This window comes from Oreochromis niloticus, linkage group LG9 (assembly GCF_001858045.2).
Source record: "Oreochromis niloticus isolate F11D_XX linkage group LG9, O_niloticus_UMD_NMBU, whole genome shotgun sequence".
In the NCBI taxonomy this organism is placed as follows: Eukaryota; Metazoa; Chordata; class Actinopteri; order Cichliformes; family Cichlidae; genus Oreochromis; species Oreochromis niloticus.
Genome location: NC_031974.2, coordinates 21,036,517 through 21,055,990, shown reverse-complemented (window position 1 = coordinate 21,055,990; position 19,474 = coordinate 21,036,517). Strand labels below are relative to the sequence as shown.

Sequence of the window (19,474 nt, the reverse complement as noted above, 5' to 3'; positions counted from 1 at the left end):
TTATGCTTCTATTCCCAGGGTTTCACGTGTATGAAAAGAGTAAGCGAGAGAGAGAGAGGGGGGAAAAAAAGGCAACTGAAGGACAATCAAAGCCTGACTGTGAAATCGCACTCTAATAAGTATGTCCTGCCTTGCTGGGAGCTTTTCAAATCTGCAAAGCACAAACAACACTGATTCACTGGCATTTCTAACTTTTCAAGAAACATTATAGTTGTAATGAATGCTGTCTCAAGAGGAATATTCTATAATTTGACTAACAATGTCTCAGGCTGTCTACTACAGCCATTATCCACCATTACCAGAATGAGATCACATGAAACTTGACAATTAGGACTAAAAGCATTATTTACTCTGATTTTTTCCCCCTTTGAGATTTCTGTAATATCCATGTTTTTGCAGGTCCGTGCCACCAAAAGGGAATTTTTTAGAGGAATGTTATATGTGCATGAAATGTGCCCAAGGTTTCGAATAATCTGCTGAAGCTAGCTCAGTCTGTTTTTTTAAAAAAAACCTTTCATACTCCACTTAAATCAGCTTGTAACTGACTTTGCAACATGACCGTCTGCTCAAATCATAAGTTTAATCTTCATTTTAGCACTTTTTACAGATATCTATAGAAATGTATGTACATACACTCTTAGGCTGAACAATTAGAAGAAGAAATTTCACTTTGTGGCTTTAAGTACAGACAGACCAGCTGCAAGAGGAGGTGTGGATGTATACCTCGGGCCCTAAAATGGCTTTTTTTGGACAAGCTGAAATCTACTTGAAAGGTCTTGTGTGACTGGCTCAAGTTAAAATGCCCAGCTTTACAAATGTTACAAAAGGGCTCTATAGCTATTTTCTCCCATTATGACAGTCGTAGAATTATAAAACGTACTGTGCAAGACTTAAAAGTTTGCTGAAACGGACCTCCGCCATGTTTGTGGTGTTGGTGCTTTTTGGACAATTTTTAATGCAGCTACATGACAAAGAAATGCTATTTGCTGCACAGATATTTGTACTAATTTATTCATTAATTAGCATTAATAAGCAGGTATCTGCACATGTCAAATACTCCCATATTTATGCAGCTTGCTAACTTAGCTAGCTAGCATGTTCTAAATACTTATCAACAAAGCCTGGCATTGGAAAGTAAATTCAACAAACAGAAAACAAAACAAAAAAACAAGATGACTTTGTCCAAACTGAGGTTCCGAAACGTAAATCCACAAAACATAAAGTGATATCACGGTGGATGTGTCCATTTTTTATATACAGCCTATGGTTTTAGAGAGCAGGCATGCTGAGTTGCTGCATTACATAGATAGGTTAAGTTTAGTTTAGTTAAGTTTATTTCTGAGCAAGAATATTTTATTCAAAGATGATCTGGACTGCATGATTTATTTTTTCATTACTTGATTTGCTTAAAAGCTCTTGAACAGACACAGATTTTGCAAACGTGTAGGAAGATAACCTATCAGGTGCTTTTTTTTCATGCAAGCAAACAGTTTTACGGAGCAATCTTTGATTTTTTTTCTAAATAAAGCAGATATCTCATTACAGAGTGAAAATTCTAAAGCCTGTTCCCACAAGCACCTGAATACACATGCACATACAGACAAGTGCTTTGGCGAAGATCAGTCTCCTGAAGAGTGGCTATCAGCCAGGTCTCAGCGTGGCCACGGCCTCCTATTTTACTGTATTGATATTTTCATCGATCCCTCCTTCCTTCCATTATCACTCATACTTCTAACCCAACCTGCAGTCATCTATCTAGCTACACTGCCTTTCATACTTAGACACTCAACAGCCATCGAGTTGGCACAGAGAAGTGAAGAAAATCTCTTATTTGATTTTTTTCTTGAGTGTTGATATAACTGCCTGAATCTTGAATGGTAGCTAAAAATAAAAGATGGCCATCAAATACAATGCTGCATTATATTATATTATATTATATTATATTATATTATATTATATTATATTATATTAGATTAGATTAGATTAGATTATATTCCTTGCCATGTTTTCCAGGGGGGATTTACTCACCTGTAAGACCTTTACCCACCCACATACATTTTCCAGATTAAGCCTTTCCATCTTAAGGTTCTAGGTGCATTAGTAAATTCCCTGGGCTCACTTTGTTTCTGTTTGCTTTGCTGCGCTCCTTCCTGATAGCTTTCCTGTTATCTCCTGTTGATGTTGCCATGATTATTTCTTTCTACAACTACTAAAGCTATTAAGTGAAGTGCATAGCATACTTCATCAGCAATGAAGCAAACACTTGAGTTTTCAAGCACATATAAAATTTTTTAAAAAACAACAGTGTTCATTCATAACTTTATACATTCATTCATTTGGGATCTTAGCCTAACCGCAACTACTAGTTACTAATCCTTATCTCTGACCTTACCCTGACCTTCAACCAAGCCTTCATCCTAAAATGTAAGGATTTATGTTTTGGGCACTTGGTGTTTGTCTCTAAAAGTGAGGCTAATCCCCACGATGTCACTGTGTAAACAGATTTATGTCCTCACAACATAAGCAACACAAGTACACATATATGCAAACACACACACACTTGGCTGTGCTCGACAAAGACAATGGACTTGGAAACAATCTCCAAAGCCATTTTTCTTTTGAAGACATCTATGGAGAAACTGATCATTACTCATGCAACGCACCAACAAACGCTGCAAAAAAACAAGAATGAAAGACAACAAAAGCACAGACAACAAAGACAAAGGACAAAGGAAAGAGAATGAGAAAAGTAACAATGTTGGATGTGGGTTACCTGGCGCCGACGATAAGTTCGTTCTGGCCAGGGTCAAAGGTCAGCTGTGAATAATCCACCGTGCCCTCTGCTTTGAACCTGAAGATCCAGGGCTCCATTTCTGTCAACAACACAGAGGACAAAATGTCAATGAGCCAATCAGAGTGGAGCTGGCTGCAAATGACAGCTGTGCTGATGAATAATGTTAGTTCAAAGGGGTGCTGCAACTTTTCTCAAGGCACTCGAATACACTGCTCAAAAAAATTAGAAAAACACTTTGAAAGCAGAACAGATCTCAATGGAGGGGGAAACATATCTACACTGATATGAACGGGTTAATGTGTTAGGAATGAAAGGATTCGACATTGTTTGATGGAAAAGAAAATTATAAACCGAGGGTTGATTTCAAAGACACACCAAAAATCAAAGTGAAAAAAAGATGTGGCAGGATAGTCCATTTTGCAGATATTTCATTGCAGCAATTCAAAATGGTAGTCAGTATTTTGTATGGGCCCTACGTGCGTCTATGCATGCCTGACAACGTTGGGGCATGCTACTAATGAGACGAAGGATGCTGTCCCGGGGGATCTCCTCCCAGATCTGGACCAGGGCATCACTGAGCTCCTGGACAGTTTAACGTACAGGTAAGATGGACTGAAACATAATGTCCCAGAGGGTTTTTTTATTGGATTTTAATCAGGAGAGTGTGGGGACCAGTCAGTGGTATCAATCCCTTCATTCCTCTATGAAATGCCTGGATAGATCACCACATGAGGCTGGGCATTGTTAGGCACCAGGATCGCTGCACCAGGGTAGGATCTGACAATGAGTCAAAGACTTCATCCTGATAATGGCATTCAGAGTCCTGTTGTCTAGCCTATAGACATCCGTGCATCTTTCCATGGATATCCCTCCTCAAACTATTGATGACCACCACCAAACCGGTCATGCTGAAGAATGTTACAGGCAGTATAACGTTCTCCACAGCTTCTCCAAACCCTTTCACATCTGTTACATAGACTTAGGGTGAACCTGCTCTCAGCTGAGGAAAGCATAGGGCCTACTAGGGGATGTTACGTCTTCAGGTCAACCTTATGAAGTCTGTTTCTGGTTGTTTGGTCAGAGACATTCAAACCAGCAGCTTGCTGGAGGTCATTTTGTAGCTCTAGCAGTGCTCATCCTGTTCGTCCTTGCAGAAACGAGCAGATACCGGTCCTGCTGACGGGTCAATGCCCTTCTACAGACCTGTCCCATCTCTCATGAAGTTTTCCATTTCTGTAGAGTATGCATGAGGTATCACCTCATTCTACCAATAGTGACACTAGCCAAAAGCAAAACTAGTGAAAAAACAGTCAGAAATATGAGGAGGGAAAGATTTCAGTGGTGTCCATCTGTAAAACCATTTTGGTTTTGGTGTTTGTCTCATTGTTGCCCGTATGTATAGGAGAACCTACAGTGGCCATACATTAGCATATACATGCCAAAGGCCATCCATTGAAACCATGTTTGGTTTATCTATTCTGGGCTCATGTAGGGACAAGTCAGCTGGAGATGGCAGGCTCCCTGAAAAAGGCCTCCTGCATATGTAGATATGAAGGGCACATTCTAAATTAACCAAAACACGATTATTTATAAGTGATTATCCTCTAACGAAAACACAATAATGACTAATATGCTAAATTTCAAGGTGTCCCTGAATATATATAAGAAAATTACTTGAGCAACTGGTACTTGGTGCTGGTACAACAATATTTGGTTATCACCATCCCCAAACAGGATCTGTCAGTCCACTTCTTCACTGCCATGATTTAAACTGGGTTTGAAGAAATGAAGACGAGACTGAGTAAAGAACACAAAGGCTCTACGCTGTCCTTGCTTGATAAGGTCACTCATTCAAAAGTTCTTCTGCGTGGATAAAAGTACTTAGACGTTAGTGTTTCACAAGCTCCTTTTCTTAAAATCTTCCAAAGTGAAACCTGAAATTTGGATGTCTTATGACTCACTGGGAAACCATTTAAATTCAGTACATCACTGAACAACTAGTGCTGATTGACAGCGTTTAAGGAAATTAATGCTCTGCAAAAACTACGAGGCAGATGAGATTTGGACTTTTGTTTTGATGGACCGCTTCTCCGTGTTACATAGAAACAGAGACAGAAAGATAGAGAGAGCGAGATCCCAGACAGACACTGACATCTTATCCACAACATGCCTGTTGGCGCCCAACCCATTAACCCTTGACCAATTGAATCAAGCTGCAAGGATGGTCTGTCTACTGTCTGGTTACCTGATAGGTTTAGCTGAGGGTAGTCGGTCAGTCATTATAGTGACAAATCACTTGCTTGATCTGCAGTCATTATTGAAGTATTAGTGTACACAAAAGTCTGGCTACATTTAAAATAACTTTAACGGGACATTTCCTTCAAATATCTAGGAATTACTGCGTGCGTGAATATCTCCGAGCAGGGTGCCAAGGCAAATTTCTTTTAGTGGTTGCTACAGTGATTTAAAATCATTCATCACTACATTTGCGAGCTATTTCCAGACTAAAAATTTCAAAGGGACGTTTTTAATTTACCGGGGAGCTTTCCATCAGGGCTGGAACAGAGGGAGAGGACAGCTTGAATATCCCCCCTCGAAACACATTATCTGCTTCTTCAGGCACACCTGTCAGACAGCGTTTCAAATGAAAGCACGCTCTCCCTTGACTGCATCAAAAGCAAGTACTTCGAGTTTCTGTGACAAACGTGGGATTTGTGAGTGGTTCAAAATGAAGACAAACAGAGCAAAGAAACAGGAGCTTCCAAAGAACATCTGCTGCCACCAACTCACGTAGTGGGACCAAACCCTGGCTCTCCTAACAAAACAATATCATCCGCGGAGACAGCGCCGCTGTATGCAAAGACATTTTTCCCCTTGTTCTCTTTCAAGTCTCCGGTGATAAGTACAAGAGAACTGCGAGACAGAAAAGCACCCCGCGTCTTACTCCACACAGCATTAATGCATTTTCATTAGCCCCGCTGAAATAAATATCTGGAAGATCGCAACCAACTTCACCCCAAAGATTTCATTTTGCTTAATGGCTTCTGCTCTGCTTATTCTAGAGGGAGAGAGCAAGTTTTGGATGTGCGAATCCTCTGACTCCAATGGGCTTGTTTTTTTTGTTTTTTTTTTATAGTACGCCATCGAGAGGATCCCTGGCATACAAATGCAGTTGTGACACCCCCCGGGGGGAAGACGGCGCTTGACGAACCCAGCTTCTTCTCATAAATCTCCCTGACTCACCAGGGGAGGCTCTGTAACGGGGTGATGGAGAGTGTGTCTGTGTGTGTGTGTATGTCTGCATGTGTGAGATGGAAAGAGGGAGAAGAGGGGATATTTGTTAGGAGTGTGCAAAAGGGGCAAAAGGTTCTAATTGAACACAAAAGCACTCAAAGGATTTATGGCCTTTTGTGACGAGGCCAAGGAACCATTCATAAACATTCATAGCCAGCGTGGATGGGCCCTCCCAAGGCTGTGCAGCTAAATATATGCGGAGCTTCCCAACATCCCACTCATGGGGGGGTTTGGCACATTGGTCTTTGGCTTTCCTGCTACAAAAGTGTGGCACACTTGGAAAGAGTTTTACAAAACAACATTCCTGGATGCTGGTTTACCATCACCAAAAAATATTTCGATTTTTCATCTAACTTGATATATATGTGTTTTTTTCTTTTTTGGATAGATTGTAGAAGGTAATTTTAGAGGCACCCAGGGAGAATTACATGATCCAACACACAGCCAACAAATTAACCTTATCGTTAACCCAGCAGATAAGGGGCCAGTAGGACGACCCCCCCCAACTAATAAGACAAATCCAATTTCCTATCTCCTTTACTAAATTTCAGCGCTGCTTTGCATGTTGCATGGGTTCACATGAGCTGCTCTTTAAATGCATGTGATAATGTAATCACATCAAGGCTTGTACAGCAGCTGACTGAATCAGGGGATTGGCTGCTCATAAGACGACGGCGTGCAGACACACACGCGGGACGGCTCACACACAAACACACACACGGATCAGGGGTGCAGCCAGGGCTCTGGGCCAACATGAAACCAGCGAACACACACATATAAACCCCCTTCCCCCCTTTTCTCAGTCCCAACTTATCCTCTTAACCCCTGTCTCCCACCTCCTCAAAATAGAACCCATCACTCACATACCATTTGTTATTCCCTTCTATGACACACGGCAGTTGACACAAAGACAAAATGACAGGATATATAAATATTTACACTGAGCATCAGAGGCCACGCCACTCTGCCAGAGCTTAAAGTTGCCGCTCAACAGCACTGCCAGGCTGACAACAATGGCAACATGTGGAACCAATTCTGAAACATGAATGGTTTCTCTGTGAGTGGTGTAAATAGAGTGTGGCGGCGGGCGCTCGCATAAATGAAGAGCCAATTCACTCTAAAATGCCGCCCTGCGGTAATGGCGCTGCGGCGAGAATGGCAACTATTTGTTCAAGTTGTTACGAGGAAACGACTGGTCCGCGCAGTCGAAGAACCGACACCTGTGCGGTTGGAGAAAATCCAAAGCAAAAAAAGGCGAGGGTGCTTAAGAGCTTCATGCACGGCTCAGCGCCCCGAGGTTCCTGCATGTTGTTTTTTGGGTTTTTTTTTTTTTAGAGCCAAAAAAAAACAAAACCCCAAGCACGATTTCCAGCTAGAAGTCCTACAACTTCAACTCCCATTGCTGTGTTGTGGCCCTGGGGCAGTGAGTGAATCATGCAAAACAAACCACGGTAAAAAGCCACAAATAAGTGTGCACTAAAATATTTAAATCCAATGTGTATTTAGGACAGAAGCGCTTTTACCAGGATGACCAGATCTCTTCAGTCCACTCAGAGGAATATAAAATGAAAACAAATATGCATGGCGATGACATCTTAGAGAAGTTGGGGAATGTAAAAATGCACTAATCCCAAAAATATGGATGGCGCCTCATTGGTTCCCCAGGCAGACATGAAAGTAAAACATGGCTAATGCATACCTGACCTTGGACATTAATACAGACGTTAAGCTCCAAAGACCTCAGTGGGCTTTAAATTTAAAAGACACATCCCCCAAAAGGCCAATTAAAGCATCTCTGACGCTTCTTGTGGCCTGTTGCATTCATGAATTCTATGAGGCCATTTGTTTATTTTCTTGCTTTCACTCCCGTCCTTCTAACGATGTATTTGCTGTTCGGGGATGATAAAAGCCGAGCTCAGTTTGTGGCTGTAAAACAAGTCGGGCTGTTGCTCTCCACAGAGACACGGCCCTCGGCTTGGCCTGTGAAGACATTGTTTACACCACAGTTTATAACCTTTAAAAGCCTTTCAAGCCTACACCTAGGAACTCTTGTTAAATACAACGCTTTATTAATACAGTATATCTCAGGGGCTACAGTAACACTACAAATCCTTTGTCAGGAGTCTTCTGCCAAAACATGCCCACCAGAAACAGAGGGAAGATCTTTCAAAGCCCCTCCTAAAGTAATCCTATAAATGGCACACATTTACATTGGAGCTCTTCTGGAGCTATATGCAGACCTGTTTTTGTTCAAGTACAGCAAGCGTACCTTTTCGGGGTAAACATTTTGGAGCATTGCTGCTGAACTGTATGTGGTGTGCTTTCTTTCTGAAACCCTGCATTTCTCAAACCGCCACGCAAAGCAGAAAGCGGTCGTTAGACTACGGCACCCTTGCGCCACAGTAGCAGTTCTGTCAGCCAAGTGTTGTGCCAAGTCAGAAAACCACCATCCCCAGTGGGGTCAAACCCATGTGAGGCACACCCTTCCACTGTCAGGCCACAATCACACAGAAAGAAAGAAATGCTGTCACTGGAACCCACTCAGGCAAACCTTGACCTTGGCTTCTCGTGATGGGTCATAACCGCTCTTTGAGCTCTGTTTTAACTCCTTTTTGACCTGCTAAGCATGGGATGTTTCTTTTTTTTCTGTGAGTTGACTGAGCAGCTAGAGATGGAGGTCTAGTAGACCTGCATATAAAATCTTTAAGCCTAGATTCTCTCCAATGACTAGGAGTGGGCGACTCCTTTATGTTTGAAAATACATGTTTTTTTAATCAAGTCTTCGTCAAGACAGCATGTTCATGCTGATGCGCTTTAGCCCTGTGGCTAACTTCTTTTTTGACTGTCCCTGCCATACAGTGAAAACTATGACAGCTAATTTTGATTTTATTTTAGCAATAGTCTTTACTTAAGTCTCATTTTGTTTTAGTAATAGTCAAGAGCCTAAATTCTTTTTGTTTCAGTGTAGTTTTAGTCCTTGTTTCATAAGATTATTGTAGACTAAATCTAAAGTTGATTCATTTTAAATGTTTGTCGTGTTATTACCAGAGAGATTTGCTCCACGCGATTCACAAAGCGTCTTATTTTCCTTGACATCAAATGCGAAATGTGTCCATATGTCTACTTTTCTCCTCCTCCCAAGCGTTGACATTTTGTCACGTTTTCATCACAAATGAGGAGCATGGGAGTTTTCTCACTTTCTGTCGCCTCAGATCTCTTCGTTAATGAGAATCGCTTCCAGTGTGGATATTCCACAAAATGCTAACTTGCCACACATGCAAGCACCAGCTATGAAGGTCACACGATTTGATGTCCCTGTGTTGTTCCTACATCATCCTAACAACAGATAACAATGCATGAACCATGAAACTCTCACTAAAACTCATAAACAAGGACATACACGGACAAATGCTATACATTTGTTTGTGTATATCCTTCAGGGAAATGTTCATCTGAGTAGAGTGGGACTGTTAGGCTGTTGTGGTCCACAGGGGTGTCTTTAATGTGTCTGTAGTCCTCCCAGCTTGGCTAAAGAGGAGTCATGGCAGCCTGCACACTGTTTACTCGCAACAACTGGGGATTACATTATATTACGTGGAGCACCATGACTCACAAAAGACAATGATAATAGGTTTAACGAGAGGCTTCAGTTCCCTCACACAGTCTCAGCATATGTGTATGCGTGTCTATGTCCATATGCATACGCCTTGTGATATTCTGTAATGACTCATAGCTTCTTTCTTTTTGCTTTTATTGCAAAAAAACCTCACATGGGCTATAATTTCGCAGTCACTAAAAAGCATTGAGCAGCCTTTTTTTTAAAAAACAATCCTGAACGACGAGATGTGTTTGAACTGCACAATCAGGGCACGAAAGGAAAGCTATTAAAAAACAAAATGGAAATACCTATAAATGTGAAGGGAAAGATAAATGGACATCTTCATGGGACCACGGGAATTAGCAGCCCTGCAAATGTGCTGATTCTTACACAAGGTGAGAATAAATAGGACTGAAACGCAAGTAATGCAATCAAAGTTGGGCGATAAAACTTCAAGTGAAAACTTGTACTTAAAGCAAATTTTCTTTCCCCACATGCCTGCTGTGAAAAAGTCTGCAGAACTTTAGAGCTTTATAACAAAGCTGATATGTAAACAGGAGTACAGCAGGCTTTACAAGCCACTTAAATGGAACTGCATCAATGTAATTCCATTTTATGAAAACTAGGGCTGCCTGCATGTGTGTGTGCCACTGAGTGTTTACGTACCCCAACACTTCCTCAAAGCCTTACCCACTCATACCCCAGGATTAAAACACTGCAGGTGAGACAAAATTTGATTTACACTTTTAATGCTTCACCCTGTGACCACCCACTTCAAGATTTGCAGCTTGGGGACACTGAGAAATGATAAACTCCGTTTGATCCTCCTGCTAAATTAAAACTTTCTTCTCCACTAAGAAAATTAAGCATAAGATGGTCATGTTCAGTAGCTTCCAGATTGTCCTTCTTCCCGAGTTTCCAAGACTTGAATAACAGAAATATAACACGGACGCATAGTAGCTGTAGACAGAGCTTTTTAAACATCTCAGCTGAAGCTTAGACCCCTAAACAGTCTTAAACCTTCAGGCACATGTTGGTTCCCACAGTCACAACTAACCAACTCTCTTGGAAGTCTGTCTGATTCACTAACACCACATGTCTTTGAAGTATTGCATTTGTCCGATTTCTGTTGCTTTTACATCGATGCCTGGTTCAGTTAATCTGTATGTATCAGTACCAATGATGCAAACCAGCACTTAGCTCCAAATCCTGTCCAATTATAATGAATTTAAATGTTATAATTATATGCCACGCACTATACTTTTCCACAGAGATGTTTTCCTAAACTTCGATTTTTTGCTACAAAGTCGCTCCAGCAAAACACACTCACAAATGCCACATCTCCATGGCTAAAAAAACATAAACCAACCCAAAGTGCCAAAACGAGTCAGTCCCCTTAGATACTCGTGTGGAAATGTTCAGATTTATAGCACAAACAAACATTTCAAAGCCTACCAAGCCAAAGCATTACTTTTAAATAGATTAGTCTTTAAAGCGAATACATCCCTTCGTGAAAAGGGGTGGAAGAGCTGTTATTTTTTTTTAATTCACTCACATACTCAAATTTAATAAGGCTTAAAGTTAGGGATTTGGCTGCTTTAATTAACAGGTTGACACCTACACAGGCAGCTGTGGCCGGCAGCTGTCTGCTAGGCCTCACCTCTGATGATTAGTCACTAAACTAAACGTCTCGACCTTGTTGTGAAAGTTTTTTTTGTGTGCAATTATCAAAGCGATAATATGACTTTCTGTGTGGTTAATTGTAGTAATAGACTGTCCAAGGCTGCTTTGGTGCACACTATTATAGTATTTAGTGTTAAGAAGCACTAATTAGCAGGTATTTGTGTCTGTGTGGTACTCCCATACAGTCTTTGGCTTTGCTGAGCTTGCTGCCATGAGCTGATATCTTCGCACTTAATATCTTATCTTAGCCTCATAATACAACAGTTAACATACTTTATGTATAGTTAATGTCCACTGTATTGGCGTAAAACCTTAAATGCTTTTGTGATTTGGTGAGTCAACCTTTTAGCTTTTTACCATACATCATCTACTTTTATTTAATAACTCCCCAAAGAAGCTCTAAAGACTCTTTGCATTAAGAAGCAACTGTATCACCACAGCTAATCACTCACTAAAGACTTCTTCACTTGCCTTTCTCTTCCTCTGTACAGTCGGCTCTGTGTTGCTGAACCGTGTCTGAATGCTAACTAAAATGTCGACCCTCTTTATTAATGCTCCTATATTTCAACCAAAGCATTAACCCACTGAAGCTTAATGGGCCAATCTGGTACATTAGAGAACACAAACGCATTGACCACAGCTGACCCACCAGCTGATGTCTGATCCTCCTCATGCAGAAAGCACGAGGTATGAACGTATTGCATTAGCTGGGCAGTTAGTCATCATCATCACTGCACTCAATCGGTGCAGAGGGAAGAGCATCGGCTCAGCTAACAATGAAGTGACAAAGACTAGGAAGGGAGACAGCGTGAGGGAGAATTAGGGTTATAGGTGGGTGGTTATTCGGAATATGAGTCTATGCATGCGTGTGGATCACATGCAGTGACCTTGCTCTTCCAGTCAATTTTACCCAGACAGAATGCTATGAGATTATCTGACTGGGGCTCTGTTGTAATGAAAACAGCTCAATGACATTTCTGCTGCCTCGCAGCGGCTAGACAGAACTGCATTGATCGCTATTGATACCTTCAGTCGACTAGGATTCACAGCGTTTCATTACAGTTTAGCTGTTCAATAGGAAAGTATGACAGGGAGTAAGGGCAATGAAATCGGATGCAGAACATACTGTATCTAAAAACTGCAGAGCCATGTCGCAAAAGGCCCATAACAAAGGCACCGTCTGCCTTGTGGGATAAAGAGGAAGGTAATAAAGGAGGTGAACTTTTCCTAGACAGCAAGAAACATTGTAATTACAGATTACAGCTGGATCGTTCCAAGAGGACATCACCAGAAAAATCCATAATTGTCCTTTTTCTAACTGCTAGTTTCATTAATTGCTGCTAGTCTTTCTCTTTTCACATGCCACATTTGCACATTTCAATTGTTGTAAATTTATTAAAAGTATTAGGTAATACTTTTTTTTTCTTTTTTTTAACAATGAGTCCTTGATTTCAGTCTGACAAAGACAAAAAACAAAAAAAACAGGCCCCACCCATAGTAGCTAGTCAGCCACCGTTAATTTTGCTTGATGAAATCTGTAAAATTTATGAGCTGGATAATTAAGGTCTCGCTTTTGAATGTTTCTGGTGTACTTGCTTAAAGTAAAAGTGTTATAAAATAGTCTCTTAAACAGAAGCTGCATTAGGCTTTTTCGTTGCTCACCCTCTTATCTGTCAAGATTCTAAGAATTCAAACATAATCGAATTACCACTGAGGGAATACTCATATTTCCCTACCAATAAGGGTGTCTTATTCACTTGACCCTGCATTGCAACAATGATTTTTAAACATTTAGAAAGGGGGACAAGTTAACCAGGTGTGGTTAGTAGTCATGTGACTAGTTGCCACATAACTGCAGACTTCAACAGAAGTCTGTGGGAAAACATCTTTCTGACTTGACCTCTGTGAACTCTTACTGTCTTCTGAGTTTATGGTCCCAGTCACTCATTTTGGGTCATATTGAATATAAAATTTGGTGCATTTTGTAAATCTTGCCCATACTTTTTTCATTTCTGTTTCTTATTGGCTAACAACTTGTGACTGATACGTTTGATCAACCACACGCCTCTCGTTATATTAACTAATATGCCAAGGTGGCAACAGTGAAAATGCTCAACTAGACAGGATGAAACATGATTTCAGAAACCAACGTGACATCAATGTAGTTGCCGATGGTAAAACAAATTTATTTCGATGGTAAAATCATCACTAAACCTTCATCTAAAACAGACAATCTGACATTTGATCTAAATCCTGCTTACCAGAGACTGAAATTACCAGTGCTTCTTCAATGATAATCAGAGAACATTTCTTCCCTGGAAGTGGAGCTGGGAGGATTGTCTCAGCATTTAATTTCTTAGTTCTGTAAGCTCTTTACTGAGAGGAAATCCCAGAGCCTCCTATGAACCATTGAGGTCAAAGTTTCAGAAAAGAAAAAAATTGATGTAATGGTAAAAATAGAGAAAAACCTCCAGATGCTGCAGATGTTGTTCTCGAGAATGATTATTTTTTGTTATGATAGATCATCCACAGTCTCAAAATCTGTTCAAGCTTTTCATCATTGTGTGTAAAGTTATTTAACATCACTGTTTGATGACTGTGATTCACATTACTTTATAGAGTAAATGCTTAAGCTGTACACTTCAGATAATAATAATAATAGTGTTGTACTGTACGCAGAAAGTTGGTGAGCTGGACACTGAAGCGGACATTAGAGAAGAAACTTATTTCCATACTTGGATTTTTGCTCTTTTAAATACAAAAAAAGAAAGAAAGAAAACCCACACCACAGGCAGTATCACTCTGCATTTAAATAACATTAAAACTGGTGGAAAAATCCACAGTTTGACAGGCCTGAAGTGCCTAATTACAGCTGCTAAGATATAATTGGATGTTCACTGTTTGGCAGAGGTTTGGTGAACAGTTAATTCACATTAAATGTGCTAAATGTGAGTTAGGCTTTAAAAGTACGCTTACCTCATGTCTGTAATGCAATCAAAGGTTTAGGCTCATTGCTCTCCAGGGCTGCTGAACATTTTTCAAAGTGCTGAGTGCATTTAAAATGACTTTTACACAGATTAAAACTTGCCAGGCATCAAATGCGACGACTGTGTTTTCTAGAGTGATAATTACAACAGCATATCATAAGAGTGTGAGAAAAACTGCTCTAAAAAGACTAACTCTTTACAAGCTTTGTGCACTTTCTTTAACTTTGTTCAACACAATCAACGTGACGTGTGTGCAAGGTTGTTTATGTCTCTTAGCAACAGAACTGAAATAATGAAACCGTTCAGAAACATGTATGGTTTACAAGTTTAACCTTGCTAAGAGTGGAAAAGGTGAAATGGGTATAATAACTCACGAGAAAAATTCAGATAATTATGAAAGGAGGGGGAATGAGTCGCTCTGATGACGTCAAGAGAGTGTATTTCTTAAACCGCCTACCTGAGTGTGGGACGAGTGGGTGCTCCGTCCTGTAACAGGGTGATTCAGGCAGCAGCACTGGCCCTCTCCTGCCGGCCACACCTCCAGGCCGTAGGACCAGCATGCACTGCAGCAGCAGCAGTGCATGCTGGATAACAGGGCGTCCCATGGGGGCCTGGGCTTGGCTCACTTCTCCTCAGGCCTCAAGGGCCAAGCGCATTGGGGAGACACACCTGGAGAGACAGAAGGAGAAAGAGACAGATGTAGGTTTTAACAAAGGTTTATTTCACATTTGATTTAATCCGCGTGCTGAAAATCTTATACAGCCCCTCTGTATCGCTACAGTCACCGCGCAGCATTCCCCTCAGGAGATGAAAAGCTGCAAATATAAATCCTTACCAAAAGGGAGCAGGGGAGTGAGGTGTGAAGAAGAGAGAGTGTGACAGATTTTCAGGGAAAAGTGTGCAGAGTTTGTGCTGGGAAACAGCAGGGTGCTCGTCTGCACTGTGAGACCTCACTTCTCACACCTCTGACACCACCGCGGTCAGTCAGATGTGGTATGCATTATCACCCAAAGGCAGTGTTTGTCTGCCCTCTAATATCTGACATTAAACGCCCTTTTGTGCAGGTCCTTGCGCCCACTGCAGAGAAGCTTTGCTGTCTCTAACGACGAAGGAAGAATGGGGCATTCATGTGTTTTTCATCATTAAGAGCCCATTTTCTTTTGTGCCTTTGTGACTGATATACACAGGGAGCAGCACAGCACTCCTTGTGGCTCAATTACATCCTATAGCCGCTGCAAATCTGACACGTTTTTATTCACAGCCAAACCCTCCGATGCGCGGACGTAATTATTACATAATGCACACAGCAGACTCGCGCGTCCTGTAGTCATTCGCTGTGAGACAAACAAAGCAGTTTGCACAACTCAATTGTTCCTGATTTCTTTCTTTGTGGGGGTGAATTGATGAGCAGTCTAGACCACCGACATCATTACTTTTTAATCACTTATGTGATGCTATTACCAAGAAAGATGCATGCTGTGCGCAGCGGAGGAGCGAGTCTTTCTGACTGTATACGACATTAGGAGCAGCGTGTGCGGCAGAGCGAGCAAAGATACTCGTGGTCTTAGCTGTAAAGTGCAAGTGATGGAAGGCATTGCTTTAGGTTTTCATAATAGAGCAGCTGAACCTGTGGAAAACTCTTATTATTTTTATTGCATGCGAAATAGGCTTTTCATCTGTTGTCCAGCCAGTGGAAGAAATTGTATTTTCTGGAGCATGCACAGTTGATTTAGTACGAACGGTAGGTCGCAAATAAGGAAAAATAAAAGTGCATCTTTGTGTTGCTTGTGGGAAAACAGTCAAATATAGAAAAAGAAAAAAAATGTGCACGCTGTTCGCAGGCTAAGAAAAAAAGAATTGGTGTGAACATTTGCGCTCCACAGAGCTCCACTTCTCTCTGAAGTATGAATCCCCCTTAGTGCTGGAAAGCTTGGAGTGGCTGTGGGGTAGAATATAAGACACCTACTCCTGCTTTCAAGTGAAAACCATAATGCCGATAGTGTGGCGGTATTATTTCATTTTCTCCTTGAATGAAAAGTTTACTCTGGCCTTAGTGTGCATGAATAAGCTCCACAGTCGAGAGGGCGATATGAAATTTGCTCTGAGTCCGGTGTGTAAAGGCGCAGGCGGTGCAGATATATGTGTTGCTCTCACCCGCAGAGTAATGTAAAACACCTGTCATCTACAGAAGGGAAAGCAAGTGACAGCCAGCGCCAGTTGCCTCTCTCTGTTCCATTTCCATTTCGTCTTGACGGTTCACGCGTCAGCTTCTGTACTCTTTCGAAATTTTGCTTTAGTCAACCTGTCGCTTTACATGGCACCTTTCTTTGTCTGCTAGTTTCTTTGACACTCTTTAGCAATGTTTTGCCCACCAAAAAGCCATTTTACCTGTTGCTAGTCTGCTGGCTTGGACATTATTCTTGTCATTTCTCACGCAGCCTTACAACCTTTTCTGCCTGCATTCGCTTAGGGAAAATATTTCATAATCTTCTGAGCACAGAGGTGAACCCGATTTAGGAAATGAGATTATGGATGTTTTTACAGTCTTGTGTGCGTATGTGGTCAGAGATTTAAAAGGGCTCGGTTATTCACATGGATTTCTGTGAGCATATTTGCTGGTCCCCCAACACAAACACACACACATTCACACCCATACAGAGGGTTAGCTGACAGGAGCTTAAGCCAAGGCCAGCAGGTTGAGCGCCCTTTGTTGGCCTCGCTCCCTCAGTAACAATCCTGCATGTAACCTCCCGTCATCTCAAACATCCCTGCATGCACACACACGGAAAACAAAACACCGCCATCTCATTTGAGCACAGTTTGTTGCGCTATTTAAAAATACACGCTATTGTGTAACCAGTCCCTTTTATCTGTTTCTTCATCATTTTGTGTGCTCTCTGTGTTCCATTGAGTTACAGGATGTTAAAATTTTTAATATGCATTCATTTCAAGGTAAATTTAGTGTTCGGGATGCTCTAAAGTTTATGGTCGTATGCACCCATTTGGTGTAATTCATCTGCTGGTCACCACAATAGTGGGGATGCTTATTAAGTTGATTAATACATGTAGATCTGCTCATCAAAACATATCTCTATATTTTATAAGAAATAGTTGCAGCAATTTATTAAAACTTCACACATGGAAACACAGCATATGGAGCGAAAATTGAGTCAGTAGAATTCTAATGACCTTGAAAGTCAATATTTGGTATGACCGCCGTTATTCTTCAACACAGCCTGAACTCTCTTAGGCAAACTTTTTTTGTAATATCTATAAACAGTCTTCAGGTATAACTGTCCAGGCTGCTTGAAGGATATCCAAAGCTTTCTTTGTTCTTGTTAATGTCAATATGCTTCAATAATGTTGATGTCTGGGATCTGGGGAGGCCGATCTATGATGGATAGTGCTCCACTGTATGTTTTTTTCTATTCAGGTATGCTTTTACTGCACTGGCAGTGTGTCTGGCATCACTGTCATCCTGAAAAATGAGGCAAATCAGATGCTTTCCAGATGATATTAGATAGTGGATCAAAGTCTGACTGTACATTTCTGGGTTCATAATTGCATCCATTGAAAAGATCTCCAACACCACTGGCTGAAATGCAGCTCCAAACCATGAGAGAGTCTCTGTTTTATACATAGCTGTAGACATTCACTGTTTTCTTTTTTGAGCTCTGCCACATATTGATGACATTATGAACCCAAAAATTCAAATTTGGATTTTTCACTCGTGTTGCTCAAGTCCACTTTAGAAGACTCCTTGTAAGCGTAATAAAGAGAAACAAGGGGCAGCTCAAGACTTTTGCACAGTACTGTATATTCACATGAAAGCAAAGTCCAATGAAAACCTCTCATTACATGGCAAAACAATTAAGATCTAGAGGCTAAAAACATTTATGAGCCATAAATTTAAAAAATGCATATGTCACTTCAAAGACCCACAGAAACCTGATTTATGACCACATGAGCTGTTGCATTATTTAAAGAGAAACCATTTAAGCTGTTGTTTCACTTGAAGTGATTTCTGACTGGATCCTATTTTCTCTGTAACTCACCACAAGCCACTGACTTGTCCTATGGGAGAAAACTGGAAGAGATCTCTGCTGTTTGGTGGTTTAACTCTAAATCATCTCCAGGGCATTAATACACGCCTCCACCACCACCCACTACTATTCTCAATGCTAGACAAGAACACATGTACACGGCCAGTGCGTTTTACAGCACACTGAATGCACCCGGGGACCTGGTGATGGATAACACCCGGTGTATTCAGGGCACAGAGCAGAGGGAGTAGAAGTCACATAAAAACTTAACATGGTATAAATGATGTCATATGAAATGTATGCAACTGCATGCAACCCGGGGAAGTGTTGAGCTTTGTGAGCTAAATGTTTTGACAGCATTTCTTCTTCACTTACTTCTTTTCAGTCTCTGAGTGTTTATACACCACTTTGATTCTAATCATTGCAAATGACTAAACTCTGGCTCTCGCCCACTGTGTGTCTTTTGTCTTGTCTCCCTCTCATCACCCACAACTGGTTGTGGCAAGTGGTGTCTTCCTGTTAATAGGGAGTTTTTTCTTCCCACTGTCACCAAGTGCTCGCTCATAGGGGGTTGTCTAGTTTTTTACCTTCCAATATAAAGCACCTGGAGGTGACTGTTGTTGTGATTTAGTGCTATATAAATAAAACTGACCTGAATTGAATTGAATTAATTAGTGCTATTGTCCTGTTGATTCATGGGTCTATATTCAGCATGAATGGATGACAGCAGACCCCAATTAAGGTCAGAGGGTAAAGTGGGCTGGAACAATCTAGAAAGGTGTTAAAGCTCCTCAATTATAATTGGATAAATTTGACTGACAGTTTAATAATGTCACGCAAGATAATTGTGTGTGTGTGTGTGTGTGTGTGTGTGTGTGTGTGTATAGCAGGCTTTTGTTGCTTCCAGTAGAGAGACACTATTGTCACTGACCACACATCCTTTTCCCCCCTATCATTTCTCTCAGTAGATCAGGTTTATGAGTGTAGGTGGCAATAAACTTGCAATCATGGTGCTTATCTTCAAAATATAGCTAACTACAGAAGGAGACTAAGTGTAAGTACAGCTGCTTTTTAG

The 19,474-nt window shown here is 41.1% G+C and overlaps 1 protein-coding gene across 5 annotated transcripts in view; it reads right to left on the bottom strand.

Annotated features, from left to right (window-relative positions):
• The window catches only part of sema5a (sema domain, seven thrombospondin repeats (type 1 and type 1-like), transmembrane domain (TM) and short cytoplasmic domain, (semaphorin) 5A), a 140,738-nt gene that overhangs the window by 85,280 nt on the left and 35,984 nt on the right, over positions 1–19,474 (bottom strand). For all 5 annotated transcript variants that reach the window (XR_269493.4, XR_002063341.2, XM_025910406.1 and 2 more), the window contains 2 exons: positions 14,814–15,025; positions 2,774–2,873 (listed from right to left, as the gene is read on the bottom strand). Coding sequence is in view for 3 of the 5 variants with exons in the window: in XM_025910406.1 (XP_025766191.1) it covers positions 2,774–2,873; positions 14,814–14,961 (248 nt within the window). In the remaining 2 variants the exon portion in view is untranslated. The remainder of the gene's footprint in view (positions 1–2,773; positions 2,874–14,813; positions 15,026–19,474) is intronic.